Genomic DNA, 18307 nt, shown 5'->3' on the forward strand with positions numbered 1-18307 from the left:
CACCCCATCTACTCAATTTTTATGCGCCAACTAAACTACCGTTATTTTTTTTTTTCATATTTATTTTACATACTCCTTTCCAATACCATTATTATTAAATAGTAGATTGACATGAAAAAAAATATAAGGATAAAACCCAATATCCTATCTCATAATAATTTTGCTTAAAATGAGTAGTTGTTTCCCATTAATATGATTTAAATTTCAAAAAAATTTGGCGACACGTGTAACAATAAGGGCGCGGGTGTACGATAAAAAGACTACAGCAACGAGAACATCTCTGTGATCGTGTTTCTGAGGCCACAAAAAATAAAAAATAAAAAAAGTAAAATCTGACACTGTTATGTTACAGAGTGTCGCCCATGGCGGAAAACGGAAGGGGAAGCCCAATCCTTCTCTGGTGGTTTAACACAAGTGTTAAGGTTGCAACATTGAATAGCCCCTTTTCCTCAAAGAAAGTTTTGGTTTTGATGAGTTGAACACAACAATGGGTTCTGATTCGAATTTGGGAGGGTCACCTTCAGCCTCAGCATCATCGCCCAGTAGCAAGCGTACCAGAGATCCCGAAGAGGAAGTTTACCTCGACAATCTTCGCTCTCACAAGCGTTACTTAAGCGAGGTTACCAATTTGCCCCTTTTGTCCCATTATTCTCATTTTCATGTTTTACTAAAAGAAAGAATATAGCTTCTAATTTTATTTTATTTTCCTTTTCGAAGTTTTAATTTTTAACCCTTTTGTAGTAGTGAGTCATTCATGTGAAATGGGCTATGATGGGGTTTCCAACTGTTGTTTATTTATTGCTTGTTTCAGTTTACTTGTCAAGGTGATCCTTTGCAGTTTCTACATTGAATGATATATAGGATTGTATTATTAGTGGTTTCTAAATATATATATATATATTTGTGAATCACAATATTAATTTATGAATATTTCGCTTGTTTTTCAAATCAAATTTGAGAGACTTGACCTTGAGGCCTTTTATAAATTACACACCACTTGTTATATGAAAAGGTACTTTCTGTTTGAATGCTTTGATCATGTACATCTTTGTTTAAATTACTACCTCTTGATTTTGAATTTTCATCTATGCTTTTTTTACAATCAAATGAAATGATCTAATGAGGTGAATCCTACGCATTGATCATACGGGTAAGTCTCGTACATCAATCATATGGGACTTAATGTCACTGTGGAAGTTCCTCATGACAAATATACAGGACTTTACATTAACTATGGCATGGTTGACGTGTTGGATTGACCGCATTATTTTGGATAACTATTTCAAAAATTAATTAAACATTTTTTTTTTTCCTGAAAGACCGTATGGTCAAAAAGCCTAGATTAGAGTCACTTAACCTATTGTTTCCCTGCCCAGATAATGGCATCCAGTCTTAACGGATTGACAGTTGAAGACTCACTTCCTGATAATCTAATGGATTCTCCAGCAAGGTCTGAAAGCACATTTTCCCTCAGGTAAATCACGGCCACCTTTTTTGATATTAGTACACTACTATAATATTCCCAGTTTGAAAGTTTATAAACAGCTATTTCCTCAGATTAGGTTTATCTTCTAGCATTTCAGTAGTGACTATTGGGTATTAAATTTAGCATGGACAATATATGGCAAGCTTCTAATTGCTGATTAAATGAGTTATTGCTCGTCTTCTTTTTTTCTTGTGTGATCCTTCTCTTTCATGCTTCAGAGTTTGGTTAAAAAAAATTAAATCTTCAGTTAGCCATTCAAAGATATGGCAAATAGTTCTGTGGGATGCTCTAATTGCAGCTACATGGGACTTGCAAACTATTTTCACCATAATGCTGCATGACATTATGCTTTCTTTCTTTCTTTCTTTCTTTATTGAATCTATCAACTAGATTTGACGTGTTTAAGTGTTGAAAATGATATCCCTTTGCTATCCCATAATAAAAGAGAATCACTAAAATTTTCCACATTATGGTTTTGTTTGCAAAGCAACTCCAAGCCTGAATTAGGTAGAAGGCCTTCTTGTGTGTGGTAATGGCCACACTCCATATTTTCGCACCAACGCATGCATTCACCTTTTTTCAACAAGATAACTTATTTCAAATATTCAATAGCGTTATATGTCCTAGAGTACAAAAAACTCAACCTTCATTCTTTCGGGGTTTAAACTGCCATATAGCATATGGTAATTGGTCATATTAACCTTGTAAACCATGGGAATTCCTTCATTTTCATTGTCGAACAGTCCCTCTTACTAGTGTACCTCTTGTTTACCCTTATGTGGGCTATTTGATGTAAAATGGAAAGTAAGAGAAGTAGGAACTAGAATTCAAGACCAGTTACTTTCCATCCATAGACACTGTTTACTCCAAAAGATTTGTAGAGAGGATATTAACATAAAAAAATTATTTTGAACAAGCTCCAATAACAATAGAAATGTTTCCCTGTGAAGCATGAATATAGCAAAATAGTTTGTCTTGGACTAGAGTTCTTTCACAATTTGGGCAAATTCCCAGCTTTCTGCCAACTGTTAAGTGGCTTTGATCCGTAGACATGTTTGTTGCCTGATTTCTTCTGCAGTCATGTTTATATAAACCGTAAGCATTTTTTCCTGGCTTGGTATAATTTAAAATCCATTTATAAATAACTTCAAATGTATGCATACCAAAAATTGTACATGTATGATAGACATATTTTAGTTGTTAACTCTACATATTTGTTGTTTCATATCCTACATGTTGAAAAACTGCTATATTACCTTATGGTGTTTGGTAGGAGGTAAATTTTGAAATACCTAGGATTCTGAACTTCACATTCTTAGATTGCAATGTTTGGTAACAAAAAAAGAAAATTATCCTGGGAAACTACTTTTTCCAGATTTCCCTCTTATGTGCAAAAATGTATCCAAAATCCAACCTCAAAATATCATTCAACATGTAGTATTTTACAAATCCTATCCAAGGGGAAAATTTAACAATTTTTTTGGACAAAATTAGCCCTTCTATCTTCATCCTGTTCACCTTCTTTTTCTTCTTAACGTGTTGTCAACCCCAATGAGCACCAGATTCAAGCAAATCAAATTCCCACACTCAGTTAGCACCACACTTTGATCACCTTGAATTGAAGCCTCCGCCACTCATACTAGAAACCTCTTATTGCACTAATGAGCAAAAGAAGAAGACAATAGTTGCATCATTGAAACTCATGTCTAAAGCAAGTGGAGAAATTATTTTGGGAATGCTTTGGCAAGAACACTGACCCCAATATTCGTAAATCAACAAAACTCAAATCTTCTCAAGTTTCTGGAAATTGAATTCGAACTAGATGACAGATTTCCGTGTTTTTTTTTGTCAGTTTAGGGGTTAGTTTTGTAAAATGATGCATATTCCCGGCAATATTTTATAATTAACTAAACATAGCATCAGGAAAATTGACCCAACTTTCTCGAAAATATTTTAACCTATCAACAAACTTTTTGGTAACATTCTCGGAAATTTCATTTTCCCACAATATTCTTGAAAATTGTGATTCCCAAATAAAAAAAAAATTTCTCCTGCACCAAACGTCCCCTATGTGTAAGGTCATAAATGTATTTCCATTTGGTGTATGTATTAGTTTATAGTTTTATTCAAATTTAATAATAAATGTGACTCAGGCTGCGGACCGCCTTTGAATAATGGCATCAATACTCGAAGAAGGAATCGATCTTCCTGATGCTTCAAATCCTATCTTTCTATTTTATAGTGTTGTACCCATTGTGTGTATTTTCGTTCACTGTGCTTTATTCTAAATGATGAGGTATATAACTAGACATGTTTTTTTGTGAAAAATAACTAGACATTTTTTGTTTGATATGAAATGATAATTTGCCAGCACCAACGGTTAACTGTTTGTTAAAATAAATTCGTTCTATTTTCCAATAATTAGCAAATGTTTCAAACAATTTTTTTTATTTTTTTTTATTTTCAGGGATGATATGTTTTTACAGTATTCACCTATGTCAGAAGACTCAGATGACTTGAGGTATTGTGAGACCCCTGTGCACAGTTGCTCATCCCAACCTGACAGCCTTCCCAGTAGTCCAGTTTCTCCATACAGACATCAAAGACCACAGAATGTTTTATCTTCAGCACCTTCTTCCACAAGTTCAAATGCTTCTCATGGCTCTACCGTTTCCACCATTACCTGCTCCCAGCCACGTCAGCGGGGGTCAGATTCTGAGGGCCGTTTCCCATCATCTCCAAGTGATATATGCCATTCGGCTGACTTAAGAAGAGCTGCACTTCTAAGATCCGTGCAGATGAGAACACAGCCTCCTAGTTCTGCATCTTTGGAGCTGCCATTTGGTTCTGGCCAAGAGTCTGTTCCTAACATGGATCCTGAGGAAAGGTCATGCTCATACATGAAATCTCTGGTTGATGAGAGAGAGTATCAAATTGAAGAGTGTTCATCAATGGGTATTCCTAGACCCGAGTTTAACCATGATAATAAGCCGTGCAGGCTCTTAAATGTGAACGCGAAAGAAGCTGATCCCGGAGGTTAGTTGCTATATTTGGAAATCATTTGTATCCACCTGCCTCCAATATGAGAGTCGCTTGTTAATTTTTGTCCAAAAAGTGTTGGTTTCCATCTTACGAGAATTTGTTATCCCACTTAACCCCATTCTTATGTGAAGGTGTTCTCCCTAGTATTTATTCCTGTCTTCGAGATATTTTACCTTTTGATTTCATTTTGTTTTTCATTCAATTAAGTTGAAATTGTTGTATTGTCTTCATTTCTTATAATAGATATAATCAAAAGGGAAACAAGTATCGAATACATAACCGTCACGTTATAAATTTAGTCCCAAAATCGCTCAAGAGGTAAACTACAGTGGGGAAGAAAGAAGATGAATCTTCTTGACCCCAAAATCGCCATGCATGATAGGGTCATTTTAACATATTCAAATTAAGCATTACAAGTTTCCACGTTGAAAATCTCCCAGCAATTTCTATATCAAAGTCAAACAATCATCAGAAGGAGCTGAGGTGGAACACTAGCTTCCGAGAGATGGTTGACAGTCACGCCAACAAGTCAAGCATATGTCAACAAGATATTTTTCTTAAGAGTGAACTCGTCGGCCTTCACAGGGCTGATAGACTGCATCAATCAACACAGGCAATGAGTAGCGCAATATTGCAGGTATTTACAACAATTTGTCCACTTCAACTCTTAATCTCATTTTACAACTAAATACTTAAAATTTATCACAAAATAATTATTTTGAGAAACCAAAGTGAATCTCAAGTTACACTCGAAAGTTCAATCATGGTAATGATTATTTCACGAATAAGTAAACTTTCAAGGTTTCTTTGACTGAAAGAGAATATTTACCTTCTCAAGCATGCGCTGTAGGCGCTCGATTTCTTTCTTAGCATAATCAGAACCTTTCTCCATGTAATTCTTGGCAGCTTTCAAGTAAATCTTTCCGTACCTAATCATAAAAAACAATAGTTTCTTGATTGCATCTAGTTTCTTACTTTGGGCAATTGGGCAAGTAGTATAGAATATATGCAATACAAAAATGCAAAATTGAGCTATTCGTAATTGACATAATGATAAAATATTGACCATAACAATATTTTAGATGGCCGATGTTAAGTTACCTTGAAGACGAACCCTTAAGCTTCTCAACTTCCTCTTCTATTCGGGTAAACACAGCCTTCTTCTCTTCATCACTGGCAGCTACAAATTCCTTTACCAAGACATCCAAGCTTTCTACTATACCAGACTATACAAAAATATTAAATGTATGAGCAAGATATCAAATGCAACAACTATTAACTTTTTACCATAAAAAAAAGTGTTAAAAAATAAATAAATCTTGCTTCTCATTTTTCATCTGAACTCACTAACTTTGGGAGTAAGTTGTCCTTGTCCATCCCGACTCGTTCCACATTTCTCATTGATAAAAGCCACAAAGTCATCTAAGTCTCTTCCACCTCCGTACTCTTCACCGGCTTTATTGCCCTTGGGGAAGAACTTCAAGGTAGGAAATCCACTCACATCATACCTGCATAAATATTGTTCCAGAAAACTCAATTGTATATCATATTATAGTCTTGCACTTCCGTAGTCTTCACTAGCTGTTGTTTTTCAGTTGTTAATCACTACAACTGCAGAATTTAATTAAGTATCATCTTATGAGCAGTACCAACACTTTGTCTATCTGTTTCAGTTCCCATATATTTTTTCTTCCTGCTATATGATATTATAGTCCATATCTGAATTACATTGAAATATAGTCCATGAACAGGTAAAGATTCATATATTCCATCACATTAAGACAAGAAAGACAAATATGAAAATGCACTGTGCTTAAATTTTACTTCTATTCGCCTTCACCTCTAAAGTTTGATTCATTTAGATCAAAAACTATTTCTTAGCAAAATAGATTGGATAACTAACTTACTTTTCAGCCAGATCCCTATATTTATCAGCATCCAGATTTGCAATCACTACATCTTCCTCCAATTTAAATGCAGAGGCAACTTTCTCGTAAGTCTGAAGGACAAAAGAACTTAGTCAAGTTTCCCATTATTGCTTTCTAAAGGCCCTAACCTTAAATTGATAACAAGAGGAAACCTCGAAGATATGCACTTACAGGAGCAAGACTTTTGCAATGTCCACACCTGGCAGAATAAAAAAAGTTTATAAGATCTAGCAATAACTGAGTTTTCACAATACATGATGAGTGAATGAAGTCTACCAAAATTTGGTCCAAAATAAATAAATGGAATTAAAGATTAAAAATAGAGAAAAATAACAACACAAAAATTATTAGTGAGTACCATGGTGCATAAAACTCAACCAATACATCTTTGGTTTCATCCAAGACAACCTCGTTGAAATTTTCAGGTGTTAGCACCACTACATTGGATGGAACTGAAGCAATCTTCACATTAGTTCCTGTAAGCCAATCCTCTGGTCAGGAAATCCCACTATAATTTCAAGTAAGAAAAACATAATAGAAGGAAAAAGGAATACAAAATTGTGCTGATGCATATTCTCAGTATCACCATGAAGCAAAGGGTCTTTTTGATTTGCTAAAAATGAGGAACAACATAGTACAAAATATTATCTTTGGTTTGTTTTTTAAAATAGTATGTGTACTAGACAAAAAGTAGCTCAATGGACAACATAAAATTCTAAATTTTTGGTATCCACTGATCTAGATTTCAAAATTTTGTCCATAGCACAAAAAGAGAAAAAGACGAATAATCTCTTCCCTTTCATTTTCCCAGCTCTATTGGCTACGAAAGAATGCACAATACAAAGGATATTACAATAAATTTTTCATTATTTAATGTAGTACTTATGTGTATTAATTATTAAACAACGGACATTACAAAAATTTTGCTCCTGTGCATTGATCATCAAATGCAGTTTGTGCGCCATTTTTCTGTTTGTGTTGTCCCTCAATATGGAATCAAACAATCCTAAAAAATCTAGGGAATGTGTGCAAACTGCGATATTCTAAGACATAAAACCTAAACTTTAGTATCTCAGAAAAGTCTATCCCACACAAATTTTGGAAAAAAAAAAATGCTGGTGCAAATTGGATAATTTGTGATATGTCCATGTCAAGATAGAAGATACTACATTTCCGTAGAAGTTACACAAACAAGTTAATATCTCAATGCCATTTTCTTCATAGATTTTAAAGCAAATTGGCTTGAAAAGCGCTCATACAGTACCTCCTTCTGTATTTACAAACTCAGTAAGTGATTCTGCATTGCGTGGGCCTTCATACCTATAGAAAATTACAAATTTCCCAAAAACAAGTATTAAATGCAAAAGGAAAGATAGATATGAAAATGCAAGTAACTATGAATTGAGGCATAAAAGTTTATCAATATTATGTTTCAAATCACCAAGGTCTCCTCACTTTTTGGGTTCCAGAGATCCTTTTGGAAACCACTGAATTGTAGGGTACCCAGACACTCCATATTTGCTGCACAGACTCTTATGCTCATCACAGTCCACCTACAACACATTAAAAAGTAAGCTTTGTGAATTCAATGTGTAATAAACTCATTGAATTATCAATGAGAAAGGCCAAAATGAAACCATAAAAAGGTACAAGTAAAAGAAGTACAAGGAATGTTCACAAAGTATATCACTATGCAATGCTCCCTCTCTAGTTTTTTTATATATATATATATAGAGAGAGAGAGAGAATAACATTTCTTCAGCTACTTGAGATAAGCTTATCTCCGGCCACCCTTATAAACTTATATTATTAAAGTTACTTTTTTTTCTCTCTCCAGAAACTTGTCGGCTGACGTGGAGAAAGAAAAAAAAATAACTTTAATATTATAACTATATACTCTCCGGAATACATAGTTATAGGGGGGTGGCTGAGAAATGTTTTTCCTATATATATATATATATATATATATAAGGAAAGGGGGAAGGAGATATGATTTTGAAGATGCAAGAAGAAAACTAAGAGTTAAAACAGTGAAGAAAAAAGAATCCCTGAGAAACATAGTAAATGTTAAAAGTTGTAGCTTAGACATTTTGGTTATGAAAACAGGTATATAACACCAACATGCTCCATAGTAAGAATGGGATTACCATTAAAATACAGAGATAATCATAAACAGATAGAAATGCTTGAAGCTTAAAAAATACTGCAAAATAGATTATTATTTAAAGGTATGAATGCAGGGAAACACCAGGATGCTCACCTTGCCGATTAAAACAGATTTGGCTTTCTTGAAGCTGAGACCCAGCTTTTCATATTCTGGAGCAAGCTTTTTGCAATGTCCACACCTATTATGACAAACGAGGGAACATAAATATAATATAAATATGCATCTCACTTAGCTGGATAACAAATGATAAAACAGGCAGACAAGGCTTCAAAAAATAAAAATAAAAATAAAAAATCCTTCACCAAGTATGAGATAATACTTACAGTAAATTACAAAAAGGATTATTTAATTGTTAGTACAATGAATAGGTTATTCTCGAGAAGTTCTTAAAACGTGGAATGATTGTAACTTTTGTTTTGAGGTTTTGGGCAGGATTGCTATTAATGAAGTTTTCAAAGACTTGCTGGATATGTTGTTTGGGAGCATTTGTGCTTGACTTATTTAGCAGAGTAGTAATTAGAGGTTTTTTCTATTTTCTTTTCACCCCTTTCTTTTTGGAAGATATCTTCTCCTCTTCCCCGTATTTTCATTCTATTCAATAATATTTCCTTTTTTATTTAATTAAACAGCCTTTATTTTTAACCTGAAAATATTTCACATTGAGACACATAATCTCTATTATGAACTATGAAGTCACTGATTAGCTATCAGCCAATTAATGTACTCCAAAGTACAGAGGCTTATTATAAAACATTGTCACTCTTGTTCACAACTTGTAGAAAAGTTTCTGTTGTCTTGTCTTGTGTGTTTCTTTTCCTCTCTCAATGCTTCGTATAAGGATGACAGTTCAATTCTGGTAAATTATCTCAAGCTTAATTGTACCGGTTAGTTCGTATAGATTAAATTAGAGGGGTGTATTATACTCTTAATTATTGGATTAGAGGTAATCAAAGACTAGACTATAGCTAACTGCTATCCTGTATTAAATCAGCAGACAAGTAAAGAATAATATTATTTTCAATTTAATTTCCTTATCAAAAAAGAAAGTTAAAAATGAGAGGCACAAACTAAACTAGTGAGACTAGATTGTCCCGATTAACAAACTAGAGGACACTGATCATTGCTCTAAATTGAACCTAGAGGAGCTAAATCGGCATCGTAACATCTACAAGTCATAACTGAAAATCAACAGAAAGTAAAACGACAAGTTGAACCGTTTAGTGCCAAAAACAAATGCGAGGAATCAGCTAATTAAAAAGGCAAAGCGAAACCCTACCCTAACGATTTCAACGTTGTGAGAAACTCAAGGTAATCAGGGAAGCAATAGTTGATAGAAACAGATAAGAAGGGATCGAGAAATTACCAAGGGGCGTAGAACTCAACGAGAGCTCCTCTGTCCTGACCAACCTCCTTCTCGAAGTTTTCTTCGGATAGCACAACGACGTCGTCTGCTGATGCCGATAAGAACAGCAACGCAAACGCGAATGCTCCCAACGCTATTCTCCTGCTCCAGATCTGATACATCTCCATCTTCTTCCCCTTCTTCTTCCTTTCGGTTTCAGCTCAACTGCTACGGCACGTGAGGGATTTTATAGAAAACGCTGTTTCAGTTCAATTAAATTAAGCTATAGTGTTGTGATTTGGTGTATGATGGCGTACGGTTTCGTTCCTCCGTTTCGGTCACGTGGCATCGTGTCATTGCATCTCTTCTCAATAAAGTCATCGTTGTTGATGTGGCAGCACTTCACACTTGTTACCACCTATGACGTCTCGTTGTTGATGTGGCATTCAATGAGAGGTGCACAGTGTCAATGTACAAAGTATCCGAGCCACGTGTAAAGCATGGACACGTGGTAGAATGATTTGTTGAAAATGTATCACATTAATAACATGAACTACGATTATATTTGAGTCAAGTTATGAATACTTTAATTAATTTACCTCTCCAATCTAATTAAAGACAAATCCTAGATTAATACTATGTATTTAAGAAAATTAATTGTATGCAGAAGAACTCTGATAACATAACAGAAAAGCACCCTTCAGAAGTCAAGAGGAGGAAAGTCCCAAACAAAATACAAAATAATTAGTTTACTGAGAAACCCCAAGATTAATCTGAAAATTCGAAAATTGGTTTCCTTCTAGGTAAATAATATGGCATGGAAAAGCTTTTCAGCCAAAAAATTTCTGTTAAGCTAGCAGTTTAATTATATGTTTTTTAAGCAAAATAAGTTAACTTAAATAGACTTTATTGGATCATCTTATGAAGCATCTAAGTTAATTAATTCAATAGCTCTGACCGTCCAACGTCTTTGAAAAACGTAAAATAAAATTAACGAGCTTGGTTTGAAGAACATCCTGCTGGAACTTGAAAGTGTGAAATCACGCAACTAGTCACTATTTAGCAAAAGTAGAACTTGAAAATTGTAGCAGTTGAGCAAAAGTGGAGAAAAAATTGGACAAGTAGAAACAAGATGTGCCACATATTCATCCTCTTGTCATTTAGGCGAATATGTAATAACTCATAAAGCTAACACCAATCAGAAAAGATTCAATTTGTTTAGGAATTTCAAAGGTCAGATAGGCGTAGACGCGTAGTTATTGGATTATTAATTCATCCATATCTAAATTCAAATTGTAACAATTACAGAATGTGTATATTATTTGCTATTTTAGCTACAGGCAAAAAAAATTGAAATAATGTATTTAAATTAAATAATTACGTATTTAATGCTGTTTCGTAAAAAATTACACATCTACTACACAATGTTACGCCAGTTTTGATCTTAACACTTTAAAATAACTAGCTTTATAGTAGTTTAAAATTAATTAAATGTGATTAACATAAAATACAAATAAAAAAAATACAATTGACGTAATAAATAATTAGAAATTACCATGATATCAGCATCCTTTAAAAATAATACCAGAATTATTCCCTTTAATCAATAAATTGATTAGGCCTGTTCGTTTAACCTTATTTCATCTTAGACATGTGACACAAACATACCTTTTTTATGCCAAAAAGACAGAAGAACAAAAAGAAGCAGGATGCTTTAGGGTTCTGGGCCAATTAAAATTGAGGTCGACGAAGTCCACAGTCGTTTCTCCTAGCAAGCACATGCATAAGTCATAACAACGGAATTTCGCTTGAGATAACGTATCGAAGGCTTTATAAAAGTCACATTAGTTGTCCATATAATTAATGTGAGACTATATATCTCAACACCTTCCTCACACGAGAGCCCATTGGGCTTGAAGCGTGGATTATGCACAGGCCCAATTTTTGATTTACCTTTTGTGCTTTTTGTTTTAATTTTTAATTCCACTTGAAAGTGAGGAGTCGGCTCTGATACCATGTAAAGAACTTTGGGATACACCACCCCAAAAGCTAGCTCAAAGAGTGGGAGTGCCCAAGGTCTTATAAAGGCTACATTAGTTGCACATCTAACCAATGTGAGACTATATATCTCAACAAAATGCTTCAGGCTAGAGAATCACCTTGGCATAAAATGTGTCAATCGAAATTCAAAATTATTAAATAATGAATTCGTCATTAAATTTATTTAATTAAAGAAAAATTGAAAATAAGTTTTATTAAAAAACTGGATTTTGAAAAATGCTATCTAAAAATCTGATTATATATAAGGAATGATAGAAACTTGATTCCACTACACCTTTAATATATTCATTAGAGAATGGTTATATTAGTGAATTATGTATATCATTACTAAACTTTAAAAGTTATCTAATTAATTCAAAAAATATAAGTAAATGAATGAGATTGTTATTCATAAAGAAAAAATAAGTTGTTAAAATTTTATTTTAGCTCGATAGGAGAATTTCCGCTCCGACATATTTCTCGTACAATAGAAAACTCAAAATAATGTCATTCTTAAAAGTAATTTGCAGGTTGATTAATTTCAATTTTAAAATATTTATGGAAAATATAATTTGTTTAGAAAGGAAATTATTTGGTTAATATTTCTTAAAAATATCATTTTGTTTAAAAAAATCGCTTGGTTAAATTTAGAAATATCGAATCATTAAGTTGACGCATGATCTTTTCTTGTACAATCGTTAGGTGTTAACGGGACTAGTCGGGTCAAGCTTTGGTATTAAAAGGTTAAATCTGTGTTTAAATGTATTAGCCTGACCTAGACTGTTACCTGTTATGAATATAATTATCGACATGTAGTCTGTCTTATTTACAAAAAATAAAAGTTTGATTTAACCTATTAAAAAATAATAAGACAACAAAAAATTATCTAAAGTCTAAACAGAATATACGATCAACGATACTAATAATTCCACAAAAATTCATAAATTCAATGTATATCCAAACAATATAATATATAACAAAATCTTTAAAAAAGCCTGTTTAACGAATAAAATGAGATAAAATGGGTTGAGAAGAGAGAGAGTTATTATGAGTAGTATAAAAAATATAAAATAAAAATAAAAGTTAGTATACTAGACCAGCCTGAGAGGCTCTAAGGCCAGACTTTTGAATTGGAGTCTGTGACCTTTTTATTTAACGAGCTTTTATACAAGTCCAAACCTGATTTCAACAATCAATTTTAGACATATAAATGCAGACCTTCACAAGCCGGGTCGAAGGGCCTGAAAGGCCCCGTTTAGCACCCCTAACAATCATGTTTATTTTTAAAATTTGCTTAAATAATTATGAGAATTTTAGTTCACCAAACTATCACAACTCAGTTACTCTTTCTCTTTCTCGTAAAATAATATTTTTTTTTGAAATTTGTGTAAAATAATTCGGAAAATTTCAATTCACCGAGTTATCGCATCTTAAATGTCATTTAATAAAATATAACAGGATAATAAGTTGTTATAGCTAAATTATCCTTTTTAATTAAAAGTGAATTAATTTTTTACGCTGTATTTCCTAAAGTGATCTAGAATGAATAATTTTAATTTGGCCAAAATTACTTCAAATGAAATTTAGGAAATTAATCAGTGATCATAACTCAGCTAAACTCACTTTACTGTTTAAAAATTAATTTCTTATTTTTCTATTATCTCAAGTTTGAATAATCTCAATGATTAAAAATAACAGTAATAATAATATAAATAATTGTTGAACTAAGTAAATATATTTATATATACTAGGTAGAATTAAAAAAAAATCATTTACTTTCGTTTTTATTTATTTATTTTATTATTTATTCCATGTTATGATTTTTAAGATTTAGTATGAGATTACCTAAAGAAAATCAATTATGTCTAATATTTAGTACTAAACTGTAACGGCATTTTTTTAGCATGAATTCTTCCTAATTAAAATAAATTTTAATTTTCAAATTAAAGCAAAATAATCAAAAGATTATTTAAAAAAAAAGGAGTTTGGAGCTATCACAACTAAAGTGATCTTAATTATTTTGAGATTAATAAGTTGTTGCAGCTTAATCAATATTTTATTTAAATAAATAATTTTTTTTATACATTTTATGTTCTCCTTTTTTATATTTTATTATATAGTTTCCTTTTTTTCTCTTAAAATCAAACATTTATTTCCCAAAACCAACAATAATGGGTGTTATGAGATCGGGTTTGATATATATATATATATATATATATATATATATATATATATATATATATATATATAGGGCTTATCATTTCTCAAGCAGTCGGAGATAATTTTATCTCCGGCTACTAGATCATAACCGTACAAAGATGGATCAATGGTGATAAAGGAAGAGAGAGAAAAAAGGAAATCATAACCATTCAAAGGCGAATAAATTAATATAAGGAAATAAATAAACCAAACGACGTAGTTTTGGAGTAGCCGGAAATAAACTTATCTCAAGTTGCCGGAGAAATGCTTTTCCCATATATATATGGGGATAAGATCAACTTACACCGGTGTAAGAAAAATAATTCTTACATCAAATCTTAACCGTTGATTTTCGTTCATCTAATGGTTAAAATTTATTGAGAATTAATAATTAATTAATTAATGAGAACAATAAATCTTAATCGTTAGTTGCACGTATATCAACGGTTAAGATCTTGTGTAAGATTTATTACTCTTACATTGGTGTAAGATGATTCTACCCCGTGTATATAAGTATATATGGTAAAATTATTTCTGCAGCTGTTATCAAAAAAAAAAAAAAAATTATTTCTGCAGCCGCTTTACGTACAAGGTACAACAACGACAGATGTATGGTTATGATTTCTCACATTTAATGCTTTTATCCTTTGTATAATTATGATTCCCCACATTTAATGTTTTCAAATATATTTATATATATATATATATATATATATATATATATATATATATACAATCTGATAGATCGATATATATCCAATCAGAGATTGGTATGTTAATATAGGATCTATTTGTCCTCTCTAAGGTACCTATAAGAGAGGTGCCCTAGAGATCAGCGGAGCAATGTGCACAATATTATAAACGACATAGTCAAGGTGTGGGGCGTGTGCACAGTGACAAGCTAAGAGATAGGGTTTTTAGTGTGTGTACCTTATTGGCTTAACCCCTTATTTATATATGGGTTACCTGGCAGGAGTGAACTTCTGGGCCTCTTAGGAGTATTGGGGGTTCAATTGTTGATCTATTACTGCTGTAGTAGTATTAGTATAATTAAGGAATATTTCCTTAAATCACTCTTATCTATTAGCCCTATTTGGGCCTTCTAGAATGTGAGCTTTTGTCAGGTCCATAACATATATATATATACATGCTTTAATATTTCTATAGTGAATGTAGATAAGTTATCTACATTGACTGTAGAAAAAATGAACCTATATATATACTAGTATTTTAATCCGTGCGATGCATGGAGAAAAAAAGAAGTCGAATTTTTTGTCTCGTAAAAATTAATGCAAATTTTAAATAAATTTATAAATAAAACTTTCTAGGACACAATTATTAAAGAAATAATTAAAAGATAAAATAGATAAGAGATTTGCTACTTAATATTGAATGGTGTCTATAATAGAATTTAAAAATGTTATATTAGTGACTCAAAAAATATGCAATAATATATCCCTCAGAATAGATTTCAAAGGGCATCTATCTTTATTTCTCAATTGCTCATCGCTTTATAGAAGATGAAGAATCAGCCATTAAAAAAAGGTTCAGAAAAAAATGAATATAAGAAGGTTTCAGAAAATAATCAGAATAAACAGACTAACATGTAGTTTACAAAAATAAAATAAAATAAAATTCCTAAAACATATAAATTAAAATAAGTCGGTTGTTTACCAAAAAAAGAAGAAGAAGTCGATTGAAGTGTAGACATATAAATAATAAAAAAATTAATGACAAATATAGTTTTACGATACAGAATGTGTCTCTTCATTTTTTTAGTTGAAGAAGGTTTACCATAAATGTATTTTGTTAAGCTTTTTTTTAGTAATCAAGCAACGAATAAATATTTCAAAATTTCAAGTAATAAGCGAATTATTGTATATTAATTATTGCAAATAATTAACTTCAGAAGATAAAGAAGACGAAAAAAACACAAAAAATTTAGATTATATTAAATATCGTAACGTCAAATAATTAATGTTTAACTTCATGTTAAACATTAGACAATCATTTACAATTGTTCAATCAAACATCAAATAAATATTAAGACATTGTATATATTTTAATTTTCTAATAGTTATCAAATTTTTAGTTCAACAACAGCCAGAACAATGTTGATGCTACAGAACTTCTTCCCCAGCAGCTCTATCCATACATAACTTCCCTTTCTCTAGTAAGGTGTCTCCGACTTCAGCAATATAACTAATTAAATTTTTGTTGTTGGGGTCACTATATTGTAGTAATGATATAGAATATAGAAATAATATGTAGTAAAAAATTTATACACATAAATAAGGGTAATTCCTTAACTATTTCTCTATCTTAATCTTTTTGTTACGATGATTAACTAAACAATTAAAATCTACTTCCTTGACGGCATCATATTTTATAATTAAAGATTACAACAAAGTTAGGGAAACATCAGCAACGTCGGCACTATCACATGTTTGACTCTCATCATCTTGGTAAGACATTAAAATTGTATAAAATTATGAAACGTTATACAAATAACACAAAAAACATTTAATTGATAAAATCTGATTTTAATTTAAAGATGTCGCAACTCTTTTTGAATCTGCTGATACAATATCAGTGTTGCAAAAATTACCAAATACTGCTTGATCCTAAAAATTAATTTTTTTTTGTAAAACTAATACAAAGTACTAATATAATCAAATAAAGATATGAGAAAGCATTCATCAGTTATAAAAATATACCTCCCTATAATTCTTAATATCTTCTATACACTTCCTTTTGGTATCCGTCATAAACTCATTTTCAAAAGAATGAGGATTGGGTGGACAACTGAGTCAACCTCAGAATACTTTCCATCAAAACAGACTACTCATTTTTAAAATTTGATACTGATATCAAAGGATCTTATCCTTTATATATAGCGCAAGATCAACTTATACTAGTATAAGAATAATAAGTCTTACACCAAATTTTAACTATTGATTTTTGTGCATCTAATAGTTATAATTTATTGGGTCACATTCATCAAGTAATTATTAATTCCTAATAAATTACAATCGTTAAATATACAAAAATCATCTGTTACGATTTAGTGCAAAACTTATTATTCTTATATCTGTGTAAGTTGATCTTATTCCTATATATATTATAATTCTTTTAATAACATGCACACGCATGATTAAACTCTTATGTCTACTTTTACTTGCAAGCATATGATTACTACAAAAATTTGCTTGATTCACATCTCTTAAAATTATATAATTTCATATATATGTATATGTTTGGTGATAAAATAAGAGTCTAGATGTATAAATAAAATAAAAGCCTGTATAATTAAATAATGAAAATTATATAAATATAATGAATATGAAATTAAGTGTGTATTTATTATTATTTTATAGTACTGCTGTTTTATTATGAATGTTGGGCAGTAGCCGACGCATCAGCTGCATATAGGAGTGACCACATACCTCATCAACACAAGAAAAGACAACCTTTTCTCGATTCAATTGAAGGTTTATATTGGAATAGCACACCAGGTTGATTATCTGATTTTATTTAGATAAAAACAAAGACCATATTTTAGTAAGTTATCATTGCCAAATGGCAATGCATGGAGAATTTTTTAATATGCTTTAGGATCACGGTGGTTCTTTCACTCGAAAATTGACTCCTGTATTTTTATTTTTATTTTCCTCTTTCCTATCTGTTCTCTCTTCAACCTTTTCTTTCTCTTGTCTTAATCTCACCCAATTTTTTTTGGTCCTGGCTTATAGGGGTGTTAACGAGCCGAGCCGAACCGAACTTTGGTCTTAACTAGCTGAGTCTGTGTTCAAATGTGTCAGACTGGCCTCCTTAGCCTGTTACCTGTTACGAATATAATTTCAGCCTGTGGCCTGACTCATCTACAAAAAATAAAAGCCTTGTTTAGCATGTTTAAAAAAAATAAGACAACAAAAATTTATCCAAACAAAATATACAATCATTTAATGTATATTCAAATAGCATAATATAAAACAAAATCATTTAAAAAGTCTGTTTAATTAATAAAATGGAATGAAATGAAGTAAGAAGAGAGAGAGGGCTATCACAAGTAGTATAAAAAATAAAAAAAATAAAAAAATAAA

The 18307-nt window shown here is 31.5% G+C and overlaps 2 protein-coding genes across 3 annotated transcripts; one reads left to right on the forward strand and one right to left on the reverse strand.

Annotated features, from left to right (window-relative positions):
- Positions 1-309: 309 nt before the first annotated feature.
- Positions 310-4748, forward strand: LOC133285228 (uncharacterized). The gene is made up of 3 exons (XM_061482436.1): positions 310-619; positions 1377-1474; positions 3954-4748. The coding sequence occupies exons 1-3, from the start codon at positions 488-490 to the stop codon at positions 4525-4527; spliced, it is 804 nt and encodes a 267-aa protein (XP_061338420.1). The 5' UTR covers positions 310-487; the 3' UTR covers positions 4528-4748.
- Positions 4741-10197, reverse strand: LOC133285227 (probable protein disulfide-isomerase A6). Of its 2 annotated transcripts, none has more exons than XM_061482435.1 (11): positions 9987-10197; positions 8717-8801; positions 7912-8009; positions 7721-7776; positions 6815-6932; positions 6628-6655; positions 6436-6527; positions 5880-6036; positions 5659-5754; positions 5358-5414; positions 4741-5123 (listed from the first exon to the last, which is right to left on the reverse strand). In XM_061482435.1, exons 1-11 carry the CDS (start codon positions 10151-10153, stop codon positions 5058-5060), a joined length of 1020 nt encoding a protein of 339 aa, XP_061338419.1. In that variant the 5' UTR covers positions 10154-10197; the 3' UTR covers positions 4741-5057. The 2 variants fall into 2 exon arrangements, with proteins under 2 accessions (XP_061338419.1, XP_061338418.1); XM_061482434.1 differs by having other exon boundaries at positions 5358-5457; positions 5630-5754.
- Positions 10198-18307: the final 8110 nt, after the last annotated feature.

This window comes from Gastrolobium bilobum, unplaced genomic scaffold (genome assembly GCF_033153095.1).
Source record: "Gastrolobium bilobum isolate Gb01-03AN ecotype WA unplaced genomic scaffold, APGP_CSIRO_Gbil_v1 utg12170, whole genome shotgun sequence".
Lineage (NCBI taxonomy): Eukaryota > Viridiplantae > Streptophyta > Magnoliopsida > Fabales > Fabaceae > Gastrolobium > Gastrolobium bilobum.

Bases quoted from the DNA above. Each gene is read 5' to 3' on its own strand.
- LOC133285228 (XM_061482436.1), top strand. From the start codon at position 488: ATGGGTTCTGATTCGAATTTGGGAGGGTCACCTTCAGCCTCAGCATCA. The intron at 620-1,376 runs GTTACCAATTTG...TTCCCTGCCCAG, and splicing joins ACAAGCGTTACTTAAGCGAG to ATAATGGCATCCAGTCTTAA. The intron at 1,475-3,953 runs GTAAATCACGGC...TTTTATTTTCAG, and splicing joins GAAAGCACATTTTCCCTCAG to GGATGATATGTTTTTACAGT.
- LOC133285227 (XM_061482434.1), bottom strand. From the start codon at position 10,153: ATGGAGATGTATCAGATCTGGAGCAGGAGAATAGCGTTGGGAGCATTC. The intron at 6,037-6,435 runs GTAAGTTAGTTA...ATATTTATGCAG, and splicing joins TATAGGGATCTGGCTGAAAA to GTATGATGTGAGTGGATTTC. The intron at 5,755-5,879 runs GTTAGTGAGTTC...ATTTTTGTATAG, and splicing joins AAGGACAACTTACTCCCAAA to TCTGGTATAGTAGAAAGCTT.